The sequence below is a fragment of the Drosophila grimshawi genome, unplaced genomic scaffold, assembly GCF_018153295.1.
Source record: "Drosophila grimshawi isolate 15287-2541.00 unplaced genomic scaffold, ASM1815329v1 contig_848, whole genome shotgun sequence".
In the NCBI taxonomy this organism is placed as follows: domain Eukaryota; kingdom Metazoa; phylum Arthropoda; class Insecta; order Diptera; family Drosophilidae; genus Drosophila; species Drosophila grimshawi.
In genome coordinates, this window is record NW_025063692.1 from 6,900,819 (window position 1) to 6,917,910 (window position 17,092).

Below are 17,092 nucleotides of genomic sequence, written 5' to 3' on the forward strand. Positions count from 1 at the left end.
TGTTGGTCCTGAATTATACTTTCGAGACTTGGCTGTAAGAAAATTAGTTAATATTTAAAAAAGAGAAAATGCTTGAACTTAATTTGGAAATCAAATGTATTATTGATTAGGGTGTAGGAATAATTAATCGTATTGGGTTATTATTTTGAACTTTTGTGAATCACATTGAACTGATTTAAAGAAATGTTTTTAAGCTTCAACCAAATGAGTAATTCTCAAATAATCAATTGTTCATCCTTCCATCATTTAATGTTTATTTATTGGATTCCAAAGCTAAACAGACAGTTATAAAAATTAAAAAAAAAAAACCAACCAAATATATTTTTATTTTCAGGATTTATCCCATTATAACCAACTGAGCTTTAGTGCTAGACTGTCTATATAAGCAGAAATCTTTTTTTGCAATAATAAATGCTTTGCGTCTATCTAATTATTTAATTATTTTTGATGCGATCACAAACGTTACGCTTAAGGATCGTCTTCCTTATAATTTCCTAACGGTGTTTTTTTTTTTTTCATGATCAACGAAGTCTTTCACATCAATGATTAAATTCCCAGTCAATTCCCAACCAATTTCGAAATAATACTCAAATTCTTTAAATTTTTGCAGCTCTTTTAACTGCCTGTGCGTTTTGATGTACATACCTATATATTATTTATATATATTTTTCATTATTTTTGGGTTTCATATAAACCATGTGACTTAATAAATATTAAAAAAAAAACAAATAGAATCACAATACATGCTAAGAAAAAAAATGTGAATATGTTTATATAGTTGATATTTTGTAGGAGATAGGAACACCAACCGCTTATACCAAAAAGGAACGAACAAAAATTTAACTTCCTCTAAGATTTTGTGCTAATAAGATTTTTTTTGTATTTTTTTTTTGGGTTTTTTTGTTTTTTGTTTATGTGTTTGTTTTAAGATGCGGTTAACTCACACAAAGTTTGACTCTCTGGCTGACTGTTTGAGTGGGGTGCTGTAGTTTCATTCTTAAATCGGACAGGATATGCGTCTACTATATATATATATGTATATATATATATATAATAGACATATCTATGCGACTGTTTGATATTTGCGCGGCTCCAGGGAAATATTGAAGCCATTCTCTAGCTTCAGAATGATATCGGCCTGTAGCTTAAAGTCCGCCTCGGTATCGGTCGAGTGCACAATGTAATTGCGCACAATCGTCGAGAGGAGCACCTTCAGCTTCAACATGGCATATTTGCGACCCACACAGCTACGCGGTCCGGCACTGAACGGAATGAAGCTGTAATAATGCCTATTGGCGGCACGCTCGGGCAGGAAGTTATCGGGATCGAACTTGGTTGGATTTGGGTAGATGTCGGCGCGACGATGCACACAGTATTGCAGGACGACAACGGTGGTGCCCTTGGGCACCGTATATGGTCCACTTGTTAGCTTCACATCATGATCGAGACGGCGGGCAATCAACGGTACTGGCGGATACATGCGCAGTGTCTCGAGGATGACACGTTCCAGATATTTCATTTCCATGGTGTCGGCAAAGGTGCAATCGCGTTGCATTTTATCACCAAAGATGGCCTTCTGTTCGGCAAACACACGCTCCTGTATGTCCTTGTGGATGCCCAGCATGCACAGGGCAAAACTGGAGCCAGCCGATGTGGTATCGTGTCCCTCAAACATAATTGTGTTCACCTCATCCATAATGTCCTTCTCGTTCCATTCGATCTCTGGATTCTTGGCCATCTCCACCATGGCATCGAGGAGAGCCAAACGACGCTTGGCACCCACATCATTCTCATCGATATCATCCAGATCGTCACGCAGACCCTCCTTCTTAGCGGCTGCTGCTGGTGGCGTGGCGCGAGACAATTTGGGATTGGGTGTCTCCTCCACTTCATCGATAATCGGACGCGATTCGGTTATGAAATTATCCTTGCGATCCTTCACCACCTTGCGTGTCATGCCCAAAATGATATTCATCATGCGGTCACCCTTCTCGCGCAGCTTGGTAAACTTATAGATGGAGTCCAGGCGATACAACAGCTTCACCTGTCGCTTATGGATAATGTCGCACATGTCGACCACAGCCTGGGCATACTCGAAGCTCGTGTTGCCCTCCGGCAGCTTCTTCACACCCATGGCGGTCGAGAGGAGAATATCGACCGTGGTCTGCGACATATAATCGTGTACATCGAATGGCTTGCCCGACTCCTTGCCCATGCGTGCGGAGACGGCCTTGGAGTGATCAACGAATGTGGGCACAAAACTCTTGAGGATGCTCTGGTGGAATGTGGGTGCAATCATCTTGCGATGATGACGCCAATGATGTCCATTACTAATCAGCAGACCATCACCGAACCATGGCTTAAAGTAACGATATTCCTCCGCTTTGGTCAAATGCTGATGACCGCTGAGTATCAGCTCAATATCACTGGGATTGGTGAGGAAGACGACAAGAACGTTGCCCAGCCATGCCTTCATAGTCTCGCCATATTTGTTCAGATAGCCCAGGCCAACGGATAGAATTTCTGCATTGCTCAAACCAACAACCAAATGAGCCATGCCAACCAGTGGCAATGTTGGCGGCGATGGTATATTCTCCACCATGCGATATTCTCTGCTATTCCGATGCCAGTACTCATACAGTGCCATTATCAAAATGGTCCCCAATACGCCAGTTAGCAATGGACTCAAGATGTAGCCACCGCCACCACTCGCCGCCTGTTGCAGCGTCTCCTGCACCGTTTCCACAGACATCCTTTGGTGTGTGTGTGTGTGTGTATCCTTGTCGTTGCTTTTGCTTGACTGATTAACTGACTGAGTTGGTCGACTGGAACGAGTGTCTCGCTGTGCTGCAAGTGCTCAACTGTGCATGGTTTACCCAGCGCTTTGGTCAATTATACTCTGTGAAAGCCGTACGTGGATTATGCAAGTTGACCCTAGTCGGTGTTCAGGTGTCAAGCGTATGCTGACAGTGCTGAAAGTCGATTCGATTTGCAAACCAAATCAATTGAAGAGCCCCCCGGCGCCCCTCCCCTTCCCTCTTTTAATCCAAACCGTACTGCTCCATTTCCCCTCTCTGGCTGGCCTTACGGCTGCCCTTTGGTGGGGCGATAACACGTGTTGTCAATTCTTGTGGCTTGCTGTTGCCGTTGTTGTGGCAGACAACGAAAACTAAGCTTGTTTAAAAGATTTTTTAAAAATAATTTCAAATAATTTTGAAAATTCTAAAAATCCAAAATCAGAACTTGGAATTTATCGTGAGTAGTTCGTGTCGCGTGCGTGCTTCAACTTCCGGCGCGTGTCTCTCATCTCTGAATTCCTTCATTTCCGCAGGATGCTCTGCTGATCCTCTCTCTCCCTCCCTCCCTGTGTATGCAAAGTAGGGACTATACCTGTGTATACCTGTGTGCCAAAAATACAACAACAACAATTATACTACCTGCAACGGAAGTGGGTGATTTTTGCTTCCCTTTCAGCGTCTTTATTTATTATTTTTACTTTTATTGTTGTAGTATTTTGCTTTCGCTTTTCATTAAAATTCAATTTCATATATATATATTTATATATATATATATATATATTTGCTTTTTTGCATTCTCTTTTGTTTTCAACACCTGAACGTGAATGCAAAAACCGAAATGAAATGTGGAACAATGAAAAGGAAGCTGTCGCTTTTAAAGGACTTGCTCCTGCCTGTCTACATCCCCTCACTCCTCTCAACTATCTATGTCTCTCTCGATCTCTCTGTGTGTCTGTTTTTGCTTGGCTTATTGTATGAATTTTAAGTGCACTTCCATTCTATTTATTTACATTTTGGATTGCTTGGCATTGGATTAATTTCGTTTTTATTATATTTTGTATTATTTAGATTGTTCTGTTTGCCGCAAAGCGTGTTGAAAGCGTGTTTCCACAGCTGACAGTAGTTCATAGAGGGATAATCAACCCAAAAACATATCATATACGAAATCTTGACTGCTCGAGCCGACAAAAATTTCAATTTTCCTTTGATTTGAAACGCTGTCTAATTGGCCATCATCAATCAGATATCAAATTTAGATTTGGAATTGGAATTGGGAATGTGGTTTTTGGTTTTAAAGTCTAGTCTATATGGATATAAGTAGATACGTACATGTGTATATAAAATTAAATTAAGTAAATGAATGCGTTTGCATACGCCTGATCGCATTTCATTAATGCGTCATTGTCAACTTATGCTAATTGATGTACACCTAATGAATATATACAGCTGCGGTCAAAATAATAGATGCGCTGGCTTACAAAATGCATAACTTAATTTGTTTCATCAACTTGCGCGTTGATTTCGTTGTCTTTCACAATTTTTACCTCAGACTACCTTGAATAAAAAACCATTTTCGTGCTCACTAATTAAAGTTTTACAAATTCATAATCACCAATCGATCTAGCCAGGATACCATATGAGCTACATTTGCAATATTCGGAATATAAGTTATAGTATACGACCTGTGTTTTGATCAACTTAATGTATTTAAATAGATTTGGTTAGACATGTACAATTTGTTGACATAAATCATACTTATAATATCTTAAGATGAATTTCAATTCGATGACTCAAATGCTTAAAAATAATATTTCGATGTATAGATTAGGTAACCGATCCTCTATTTAAGTGTCAAAATGTATACTTCTTTATATATCAGAAATACTATTTCAGATGGTATATCAAACGTTCCTTAATCGAGATAATATATCTGCAATACAAATTATTTTAGAAGATATGATTAAGATTTAGAGCAAAATCTTCGACTAAGTCAAGTTCATATTGTTTCCACTTGTAGCCCAAACAAAAAGCATATCTTTAAAATTGAAATATTTAGGCTTAAATATTTTTACGAACCTTACCTGAAACCTGTTTTATTTGATCTTTGCCGATTTTCGATTATATCAGGCGACAAATGTAAGAGGAGCTGCTTTCTGGCACCTATCTATGACCATTCGAAGCGAGGAGTTTATTTTGGCAGGTCAGTCGACATGCTCAATCAAGGATGTCAACGATGGCGAATCGAAAAAGGGTTTTTGAGGTTAGGTTTCCCGTTCGGTGTGCAATAAAAACCAAAACGAATGTACAAACTTCCGGCTCTCACTAAATGGGCGCATAGCAGTTTCCCGCCGAAACAGGTAATGGCTATAAAAAAAAACGGTGAAGAAAAAATAAATACTTGGTAACCAAAGACGGGACTCATTTCGGTTGCTATTTGCCTAGCGCAAAAAAGGACAATGACCAAACAGAAAACGTTTGGCGGTATGACGCCGTGTGTGTGTGTGTGTGTGTGTGTGTGTGTAAGGACCTGCTGATCCTTTTATTTTATCCGATGCACCCCCTTCATTAATCTTGTTAGCAGCGCTCGCTGGCTTGAAAGGAAGAGCGGAAGAAACCGAAAGGATTTCCGTTTCGTAATACGATGCTCGTTAGCGAAAAACTGGAAAATTGGATAAGAAAACGTGCTTAAGGCTTAAAAGTGAAAGCCGACACATTTACACACACACACACATACACACACACACATGTAGACATTCTTTCGACATAAGCACAAGCAAAATATTAATATTCCACATTGAAAAGTATCGCCAGCAGCCGCTTCGATGCCAGCTTTAATTTTTGCTGCATTCCGCTTAAATGTTGTCGTTATTCAAACAATGGCATTTGCATTTGTCAAGCAATCGCAGCAATCGTCGATTGGGCAAGTTAAACATCGTCGATAACCTCGCCAATTAATCGCATTACAAAAAAATAAAAAAAATTATAATAATAAAATTAAAAACGTGCTGGCCCCAAGCTAAATGAGGTGTCAACTTAACTTAGTGAAAGGTAACATAATGCTAACAAATATGTATATATATATATGAGCCCGCGAACACACACATACAGCTGCGGTCAAAATAATAGTAGTGCTAAATTATGTTTATGTTTATACCTCAAATATAGTTGGTAAATTATTAACCATAAAATTTATTAAGAAGAAAAATTCACGTTTTTAATTGTATTATTTTTACATATATTTTGTATTTATTTTTATTCAATTATTGTTTAAGTCTAACATTATAATAAAAGTGCTTTCCCTGTGCCCAAATACTATTTCTAAAAACTTGATATTTACGACGTTTTGTACTTGGAAAATAATAGTATTTTAAAAGATGTTTTTGAAGAGGTCTCGATTTTATCACCATAAAAGCAGTTATATTTTTATGAAATGCAGCACTACTATTATTTTGACCCCAACTGTATGAATATATGTATATGGCCAGGGTCCGTTGGGATCAAGGACAAAGCAACTTTTGAGCCGCATCAATATTTTGACATTGCATTCCGGCTGTTGGGGATTGTGCAGCATTAGCTGCGAAGGGGAAGTTGCTGGTCGGTTTTTAGGAATGTGTTTTCATAATTTAAAATTAAATAGACAATAAAACAGGCAACAGACAAACATTGCATTATCGATTTCATAACCATAAATCATTATTGTTTTATGCAAATATCGATCAATCAACGTTGATAGCAAATAACGATTGAGTTTTCTAATTCGCAACTCTAATTTGTATTCGAACTTCTTCAATATATAATTTAAGTAGTACAGATATCAAACATAATCAGATTTAATGTAGTGTTTTGTGGAAGTTATTATTGATAATGTTACTAACATAAATATAGGTATTTGTGTAGAATGTAGAATTTAAGTTGTTTATTTTGTTGTATTATTTGTTATATTGAAATTATTATTATACATATCTGTATAGATATTGAAGAGCATTGTGGCCAAGTTGTACTTTGCTCTAATAGCCTTTTTATCTAGTGGCCATTGATTGATCTGTTTCCGGGACTGTCATTGTCATAATTGTCGCTTTAAAGCCATTCATTCGTCTCTAAAGACCCCACACATTTTGCACTGAATATTGTGTGTTAGCAAATCTTGAAATATATATTTTGTTGGAAAATACTTGTTTGGCACATAATCAAATTCAAGTTGGCAACTATGGCGAGTTTAAGGACGAAGTGTATGCCACAATGGAACCTCTTCGGGGAATACCACGTACAAAGTGTACAATGTGATGAATAAGGACGAGAATGAGGATAACTCAATCAATGCTGCATGGAGAGTTGGTTGCACATTCAACAACTGGCAACAAACCGGCAACAACCGGCAACAACTGGCAGCAACTGGAAACAACTGTCAAATATACTATTGCAAAGACAATTGAGAGACTTGATGACTCAATGTGCACCACCCTGGGCGCATTAGTCAAAACATGAACCAGCAAAAGGACCAACAGCAGCAGCGCACACGTGGCGAACCCAATTCCAGTGACAAGGACCAACAACCAGACGACAGACAGACACAAAACATGTGCAGCCAGGTTTTTTCTTTTTTGGGGCAGCAACTAAAAATAAAATGAAAACAGAAACAGAAACAGATTCAGTCACAGCTAGCATTTGAGTTGAAGCGCGTTACTAGATATAAATATACCCTGTACAAAGGTCTGCATTATGTTACTTATTTATTTTATTTACTTAATGTCAACTGCAGCCAATCGATACAAAAAAAAATATAAATTGTAAGACAATTGATTAAGTGATATTAAAAATACAATGTAAAATTAAAAATGAATTTAAAAAAAGAAGAAATATTTATAAGATTTATTGAAAACTATTTTTACAGCTACTATATAGGTATATACAGACAGTCTGGGGAGATGCCTTCTTGGGTCCCAATGTTATTACCTATATATACATATATATATATATATTTCTGACACAGGCGCATCTGACAACGATTGTCGTAGATATCGTAGACACATTCAGACACATATGCAAATGAGAACAATATGTTCTTATGAATGAACTCTTGACAACTGTTTTTTTTTCCGATTGAATGCTCTGAATATTCTGAATGTTTTGGGGGAGCTTAGGTCAACCGCAGGTCGTTGCTAAGCGGTTTTCGCAAAGTGTTAAACCTGGCCAGTTGTTGTCCTGTTTTATCTGCGTAGTTCTATGCAACCTGCCACTGACCTGGTCTTAAGCGCTTAAGCGTCTTAGGCACAAAGTGCACACTTAAGTGCCTCATTGTCTCAGTGAAGTGCAGCCACTCGACATGGTTGCTAAACTGTCCGATTTGAAGTTGGACCGGCTTTAAAGCCTTAATGTTTAAGCCATTCGAATTGGTTTAATTGACACCGCAAACGTAGCCAAATTTTAAAAACAAAGATCAGTTCAACTCTTGGCCTAAGCCAAGAATTAGTTAAGAGTTTGATGAATGTAAGCGGTACACAAAAGCCAGTAGATAGCTGCAAAGATGCTGCTTACTCCAAATAAGTTTACAGCATGAAATTAGATCTGCATTTACTCAATCTTAAATAAGAAACAAAAAATTACAATGTACATTTTGTTGTGATTTCTTGTAGAGGTTGCCAAGTCTATAAATATCAGCTCATGAAAGATTTGGTTTATTTGACTTGTGTATTATGCATGTTTTTAATTATGTTATATAATTTATGGAATTTCACTATTATTTGACACTTTAAACCTTTTTTATAGATGCCTATGATATAGATGCTGAGTTTAACAAAAAATTACTTCAATGGCCACAAAAAGTTTGGTAAATCTACATATATATTTGTATATATCATACTCCGTTGGGCATTATTATACAAAATTACTTTTACTACTAAAAATACAGGGAATTTTTCTATGATTTCGAGTTTAGTTTGCAAATATTTACACTTTAGCTCATATGTATTCCGCATATCAAATTTCAATTGGGATTCGAAACTGTCATTATATAATTTTTACAAATTCCATAATGATATCACAAGTTGTTATTGACTAAGTCCACTGTCAATAGTTAGTCTGATAACTCTGGAAGTTAAGCAGACTTGAGCATTATTTACTTTTAACTTAACTTTTCATTTACACACAAATATTTATTGTTTTGGTATTTGAGTAACTTTCAACATTTGTTGTCGAGTGTGCAATTTATTTATGTATTTATTTAGCTGGGACTTTGGAGGAATGTAATGTCTGAAAAATGTATGTATTTGAGTGAATATTTAGCCTTGCTGGGCATCCTTTGTTGAATAACCTTCAGCATAAAATAAGTATTGTTCGGGGTCTCGATCAAATGTCGCACATTCATAAAAGCAAATTTGTAAGCGCGTGTTAAGGATCAGCAGGGAAGCACCTGGCTTGTAACGTTATATGCCCAGAAAGAAGAGCATGGCGACAAACTGAAAACCGGACTGGAAATAGCATGTAGGAGCAAGGAGCTGGAGTAGGAGCTGGAGTAGGAGGAGCTGGAGTAGGAGTAGGAGGAGGCCACTGAGCTGCCGCACACGCCAAGTGAGCGCTTGGATAATGAGTTATTACATTGAAATGATTTATGAATATTCAATGGGTCACATGAGCGCGTGGTTGGGGGGCGTGTCCCCTTTAGGGGCGCACAACATAACTGTGCACACAGCTTACAGCAATGAGAACAACAAGAACGGAACGTAACCAAATACAGCAACAGAAGGCCGATTATGGCCATGAGTTGAGGGAGCAAAAGCCGAAGCAGAAGCAGAAACAGGAGCAAGAGCTGTGGGAAGGAGTCACAGGATGAATATTCATCGCAGTGCCTTAAGCCTTTGCTTGCACATACAATAATAATGGGCTGAGCCCATAACGGAGAGCTCAAATTGATTTTTGACAAGCAACGGGAAATTTTTTGGCAGCAAATTGAAAATTTTGAAATTCGAGTGCGGCGAAATCGAAGGTGTAATAAGAGTGAACGAGTGAGTTAGTTGGAGCGAGATCGAGAGGGAGAGCGAGAGGGAGAGCGAGAGGGATGAGGGATGCGGGAGCAAAATAACCTCTACTTTGTTAAGGGGCGTGTCGCATTACCAGGCCCAAATATTAATAAGCATAACGGTGCCACAGTTAGGGATCTGGGATTTTTCTAACGGCGCTGCAAAATGATGAACAGTTAGCTCGAGGCACCCACAAGGGTACAGGCGAATCCCGAGCCTAGACAAACACACCTGGACCCTGGACTCGACACGACTCGGCTGCCTGCCAGTCAGTCAGTCAGCCTGGGGGTTGTAGGCGCTTCGGCTCAGCGACAGACAGACGGACGGACAGACGGGCGGACGGATAGATTCGGGGATGCTCGTATTACCCAAGAAAAGTGTCCGAAGCGAAGGTGAGCGGGCGCAACTGCAGATGCAACTGCCACCGCATTGTTGTGCCACACAGTCTACCCCTCTCTCTCCCTCTCTCTCACACACACTCCTTCCTTCTTATTTTGTTTTTCTTCCTTTTTGTTTTTTTTTTTCTTTTTGGGCAAATGATTTTCTTTTCTTCTTGGGCTATTAATGCTTATCTATGTGTCTGTAAATAATTTTGCATCATTTCGGCCTGGTGCCTTGGGCGCCAGGCTAAAAGGCAGCTGCAGAACACAGAGCATTACAGAAGGGACAATGAACGGAGACTCTAATGGGAGCTTCAACCAATGGCTCTTAATGATGCATATTTATTATATACTTAAAGATGGTTATGGATTCTTCTAGACTGTGGCATGTGAAAAGATTCGTCTTTTTGCAAATATTTTTAGAAAAATGTGTTTCAAAAAACATGTCGAACGATGTTTAAAAGCAAACTAATCAGTTTTGTTTGAAAGTTTTCACTATTTATACATTTTTCACATTAACAAGTTGTGCAAATTTCAAATATTTTATTTAGAGTAAATACAGAAATCTTCCAAATACCAATTCAGGTGATAAGTAAAAATATACTGCAACCTTAACGTATTTTCGTATTCTTCGTATTTCTATAAATTATTAAAAATAGTATAATAATATTTTTAGATTCACTGCACAAAACTCTTCTTACTCTTACCCCTCTTAAATCGATTAATTTTTTCTTTACCATCCACAGAAACCTAAGCTAGCAATAAAATGTTAACAATTTTCAATTATATGTAGTACCCTAATCGTATTCAACTTTAATAAAAATTGCCCTGGGATTAACCCATACTCACGATCATTAGAAACTGAACCCAAATTACTGATCCTCTGCGGTTTGTTGCTCACTCATCGCCCTCTTTGAACTCATCAATATGCAGACTGTTATGATTGTTGCGAGAGTCGTAAAAGTTTTTGAAATGGAAAACGGAACACAGAACCTGGAAAAAGCACTTGCAACAATTCCCATTCCCACGTTGTGTGTGTGTGTGTGTGTGTGTCATTTATCAGGACACAGCCGACTTGAAACTCATTTGAATAAAAAGCAAGCGGGTTGCTCAAGCGAAGTGCCGTTGCCTCATTCCTCATGCCTCATTCCTCATGCCTCATACCATATACCATGTGTCTTGTGCTTTACCAGCTCATAGAACATGGAACCCAACAAATTTACCCAGCAACCAACGAACCCAACAACTACCCAACTAGTGATGCTTGGTCAATGCGTTCGTTCGCTTATGCAAATGTTACCATATACATCGTCTGTCCGTCCGTCTGTCAGTCTGTCTGTCAGTCTGTCTGTCAGTCTGTTTTGTCTCTAACCCAGAGGTCCTGTGTATTCTGTGTGCCCATGTCCTTGCATGCTTCGCCGCTTATGAAAATGAACATGATATGCTGATTTAATATCTGTTTTTTTTTTGTGTTCCCAATTTTTTTTTTTATTTTTACCCATTGCGACGGGACGGTCTGACTAAGACCCTTATAGCCCATACAGCACATATGTTTGCTGCATGTGTGTGTGTGTGTGTGTGTGTGTGTGTTTAATGCTAATGACGCTGCATGTTTCAGTGCACAAAATGGGAAAAATATAAAAACCGTTGGAATATATTTAAAACGTGCTCTAAAATTATACACAACTCAAAATTATTCAGCTAGATGAAATATTTGAAATATTAAGCTATCCATTTGCAGACTTCGATCTTAACGTCACTTGTTAGAAACAAATAAGAGTTTTGAGTTCTACGAGTTTTGAATTTGGTTTTTGGTAAATGGCACTGAAATGAAATGCCTAATGTTCTGGGATCACTTCGCCGGTTGATTATTTCGAACGATCTTAAGACAGTTAAGAATGTTCAAATTTTCAAAATCATTAAATTGCCCTCCTTTCATGTTTAGTTAATTTTCAATTAATCCCAACCTTTTTTATCGTCCCAGCTTGTATACCAAATCGCTTGGAGCACATTTTTCCATTCGTATTCTTTTCATATATTTATATATATTTTTTATTTACATATATTTCACTTATAAGCTGCAATTCAACATCATAAACATTCAACTTAACCTAGGCAAAAAAAATTGTTTGGCTTAGGCTAACCTCAAAAAAAAAAAAAAAAATTAGTATTATCTTCGCTTTGTAATAAAGATTTTGGTTAGTTTTGGTTTATATCACTACGTCGATAGCTACTTTATGTATATATACAGTGGGGTGTTAGTTTTGGATGCCTCTTTCTAGATGCCAGCAACGGTGCCCGAATCGGATTTGGGCGTGTGTGCCTCCCACCAATCGATGGCATCGATCATGCTCTCATCCGATAGACAACCGCCAACAGTTGTCGACTGATCCTGCAGGACATCGGTGAACTCCTTTTTGAAACTGGGCAGACCAACAACAACATTGTCATAGAAGGATGCACCCGATTCGTGGTCATAGAACGCGGGCAGCACCGGTGAGCAAAGTAATGGTTGCTTTTGCTGCTGATAGTTGCTGTTGTTGGTGTTGATTGCTGGCGGGGAGCTGCTATTGTTGTTGTTGTTGTTGCTGTTGCTGGTGACATGCACAAAATCACCCTCACTGTATTCCTGTTTGATCAGTTGCTGACGCTGTTGTTGTTGTTGTTGTGCGGCACACGCCTGCAACAAGAGTTCATTAGCAACGGCAACGGCGACAGGTGAAACTGCTGCAACTGTAACAGCAACAGCAGCAGCAGCAGCAGCAGCAGCGTCATTTGGTGGTTGATGCAATGATGAACTGCCTAGTGTTGTTGTTGTTGCTGCTGGCGTTGAGCTGCGACTGGTTGTTGTTGTTGTTGGCACGGGCGATCGCGATAAAGTCGAGTTGAATTTTACACATTCACCGTTGCTTGTTGGGGCAGCTGCTGCAGCTGCAGCGGCAATTGTTGTTGTTGTTGGACTCAGGCAATTTGTGTCAATTAATGCATTAAAATGCTCCTCATCCTCCAAACTGCTGGAGTTGTCCTGCTGCTGCTGCTGTTGCTGCTGCTGCTGCTGCAGCATATCCGGCGTGAGCAGCTGATAGGTGCTCGTACCGGGTATCCTTATGTACTGCAAACCATTCAATGTCGTCACATTTGGCAACAGCAACAAATCCTCCGGTTCTGGCAATTGCTGCTGCTGTTGCTGTTGCTGCTGCTGTTGCTGCTGCTGCTGCTGCTGTTGCTGTTGTTGTTGCTGTAGTGGTAGCTGCTGCTGCAAGCAAATGCTCTCCTCCAACTCATAGTTGCTCAGCGAATCATCAAAGTGTTCGTCCAAACCATCGAATTCATCCTTGATAAACATGAAGCTATCATCGCCACTCGATGAACTATTCGAATTGCAATTGAGCGGCGGAAAATCAAAGCCCAACAAATGCTCCAAACTCCTAATATACTCGACGGCCATCCGCAGCGTTTCCACCTTGGATAGTTTCTTGCTGGCGCCGCGGCCAGCACCCTGTGCCTCGAACGCCTCGGATACCTCCTCGGGGATGCGATCGCGCAACAAAGCAAATCCATTGTTGACCTGCTTGACGCGATTCCTTTCACGTGCATTGCGACGTGCCACAGCCTGTGGCGGCGGCAATCCTTTGCGTCCCGGTGTGCCCGCTGGACGATTAAGCAGCTCCAAGCATTTGGTCACTGGCAGTTGCTGCTGCTTCTCCTGCAATTGCAACTGCAACTGTTGCTGTTGTTGTTGTTGTTGCGGCTGCTTTGGATTCTTTTTGGTGGTCAGCTTGCTGCGCTTGTTGCTGTTGCTGTTGTTCACTGCTCCAGCTTTGTTCTGCTCATTTTGCATCTTGGACTCGCCCAGTGGACGCTTTCGTGGCATGCTTGCCACATTTGTGGTTGTTGTTGTTGTAGTAGTTGTTGATGCTGCTGCTGCTGCTGCTGCTGCACTCTGGACAGCGCCCAGCATGCCAAAATCTTTGATCTTGCGTATAATTGTATTCTGATTGCTGATGTGCTGCTGGAGCGCATTGGCGCCACTTTCGCTGAGCACATTGTTCACGGTTATTTTGCTGAAGGCTTTGCTGGCGCCGCCCAATGTAGTAACAGCAGCTGATCGACTAACGGTATTCTCCTTGCTAGCTGAATTGCTGCTGCTGTTGTTGTTGTTGCTGTTATTGTTGTTGTTGCTGCTGTTTGTTCTCGTCGACGGCGGCGGCGGCGATGGGCTGAAACTGAGCGCAGCCATTTGTTGTGTGGGTGGCTGGGTGCGTCTTCCAATCCGACACGATCCGATCAATAATCTACACACAGCCCACTATATACACTTTCTCACAGTGTATTTGTTTCTGTCTTTGCCAACTGACTTTGAGCGTGGAGCTGAATTGGATAATTTTAGTTTTGGATAGTTGACAACTTGTGTAGCGTTTTTGCGAGTTTTGTGTGTTCGAGGTCCTTACGGCAGGACAGCTGCTAGCGTTCTGTGTCGCGTGCCCGACCAAAATGTCATGGGGCGTCCTCGCCGACTGAGTGTCGACTGCGACGTCGACGCCGTTCTCGACGCTGGCTGCGCTGCCAACGGAAATGACTTCGTTGACTGATGGCGCACACACAAAAAAAAAAAAAATAATAAAACCGAAAAAAAAATGAATTTATATATATTATAACGTATCCTGCGCTGCCAACGCTACTGCTGCAGCGCCTGCGTCTGCTGCTTATGTAAAACATAATGAAATGAAAACAACAAACGGCATTTATTTCACACACACACACTCACACACACACATGACTTTTCATCCCCTAGGTATTGGGTGTCCTTTCTAGCAGCTAACAGCCCTCGCTTCCTATTCCCTTTTGATCCACACACACACACACACACGCACGCACACCTCAGTCAGTTGGTCTGTCAGTCAGTTTCAGTTTCGGCTTTTGGGAAAACTAACATCTGATCGTAACGACTGCTACAGCAACTGCGACTACGACTGCGACTGCGACTGCGCCTGTTTCTGCCTCCTGCTCCTGCTTTCTCATGTCTCCTGCTCCTGTCTCCTGCTCCTGCTCCTGATCCTGCTCCTGCATATACATATCTAAGGGTGGTTTGTACAGCCCAAGTTTGTGCGCCTTTATATACATATAATCGAACATAACGCGCGTTGTGTTTTTATATACCGCCCCTTGCCATACATAAACACACAGCACTCATTATTATATTGAGCTTTGGCAGCCCTGCTCACGAGATCTTTCCCATACATACATACATACATAAATATGTGTGGATATACATATATGCAGAGACAGGAACAGCAGCGCTGTCGGAGCACCTTGGTTCCCACACAGGCGCATAGATCACCTTATGTTTATTCTTATATATACCCATTCAATATATAGATCAGCTCAGATAATAAATACATGCTAATGTATATATGTACATATCTATCCGTCTATATATATATATATATATATATATATATATATATAAAAAATTAAAATAATATTATTATTTTAATATTATTAAGCTCATTTCCGTAATCTTTCATTCAAAAAGAAAAAGATTATTCCCAAGTTTCACATTGTTTTTGAGTTTTCTTCTTTGGAAGTGGGTCATCCAAAAATCGCATATTTTTCAAGCTTTGTGCTTGTCTACTTCAGTTGCTTAAAAATTAAAGTTAATTGCATAAACTTTTATATTCACCTGCAAATATTGCTTTTAGTCTTGCAACAATCTGTTCAAGTATCTTGCTTTCATCAGTTTTCAAAAAGCGTTGTTTTTCAGATTTGGTCTTTCATGAGTTCTTCTCTTATTGGCTACCATCTCAATGCAATATTACTTCCTTTCATATAATCCTTATGAGTAATTTTAAAGTTTTCTAAAAGTCCTTGCTACAGGATCTGATAATGTTAATTGAATTGTAGTGTTCGCTTGCTTATTGTTAAAGCTTTTCATTTACTTGGCTCTGTTCTTTTCATTTATCGAATATATCGCTTATCGCTGCTGGTTGATGAACTTGAGTGGCTGTGGAAAATAAGTGTGTGTGTGTGTATGTGTGTGTGTGTGTATGTGTGTGTGTTCTTTCTCTCGAGCTCATTGAAGACGTCAAGTCGAGGTAACTTTTCCACTTAATCACTTAGGTGCACTGCCATTGTTTGAGATTTCAGCTCCGTGAGACTCTTATGCTTGTCACCTTCGAAATTGGCATTCTCGTGATGTTCTGCGGCAAAGATCCTGAGATTCTGAGGGTTCTATTCCTTTGCTTTCACTTTTATGGATTGTGAATTGTAGTTTGTACTTTCTACCCCCTAAAGGGGGCAGGGCTGTGCACGATCATAATTCTTAATCATTGCAGACATTTGTCTTTCTCGGCTTTTGCAAAATCATTTGCCAATTGTTGAACTAATTAAAAAAATGTGTATATATTGAGTTAAATTTCTTCAATTTGTATGGTCTATAAATTCTAATTAAAATTGACAGAGCTAAAATCTTGGCAAATGGCCAACTATTGAATATATTGGAAGGGGGCAATTAGGTTGCTCGATGGGTCTGTGGGAAAAAGTGTGCACACTCTGAAGATGATGCTGGAAACTAGTTTGGTAATATTTTTGGGATCGAAGGGCTAAGCCCGAGGGCCTTACTATATACTACATATGTATATGTATGTATATGCATTTATTTGTTGCATGCTACACTTAATTCTTATTTCGGGGCTTTGTGAAGTTTGTTTTCTTCTGCTGTTTTATGCCAGGTAGTTGAACATAGACCTGAAACACAACAGCCGTAGTGTGTGTGTGTGTGTGTGTGTGCGTATAAGTGTGTGTACTTGCTACACAATTTATAAACTTGAGTTCACTTGAAAAGTTCAAGGAAACGTCTTACGTGACGGAAGAGCAAAAGCATAAGGATGAGGAGGAC

General features: G+C 39.7%; 2 protein-coding genes across 2 annotated transcripts; both read right to left on the minus strand.

The window, feature by feature from the left end:
- Window positions 1-595: 595 nt before the first annotated feature.
- On the minus strand, window positions 596-2,869 carry LOC6566186 (cytochrome P450 4g1). Its single transcript, XM_001992153.2, has one exon. The coding sequence runs from the start codon at window positions 2,750-2,752 to the stop codon at window positions 1,064-1,066; it is 1,689 nt and encodes a 562-aa protein (XP_001992189.1). The 5' UTR covers window positions 2,753-2,869; the 3' UTR covers window positions 596-1,063.
- A 9,603-nt stretch (window positions 2,870-12,472) lies between these two features.
- Window positions 12,473-15,270, minus strand: LOC6566187 (achaete-scute complex protein T8). Its single transcript, XM_043216003.1, has 3 exons — window positions 15,129-15,270; window positions 13,091-14,298; window positions 12,473-12,874 (listed from the first exon to the last, which is right to left on the minus strand). Exons 1-3 carry the CDS (start codon window positions 15,268-15,270, stop codon window positions 12,473-12,475), a joined length of 1,752 nt encoding a protein of 583 aa, XP_043071938.1.
- Between the last annotated feature and the right edge of the window lie 1,822 nt (window positions 15,271-17,092).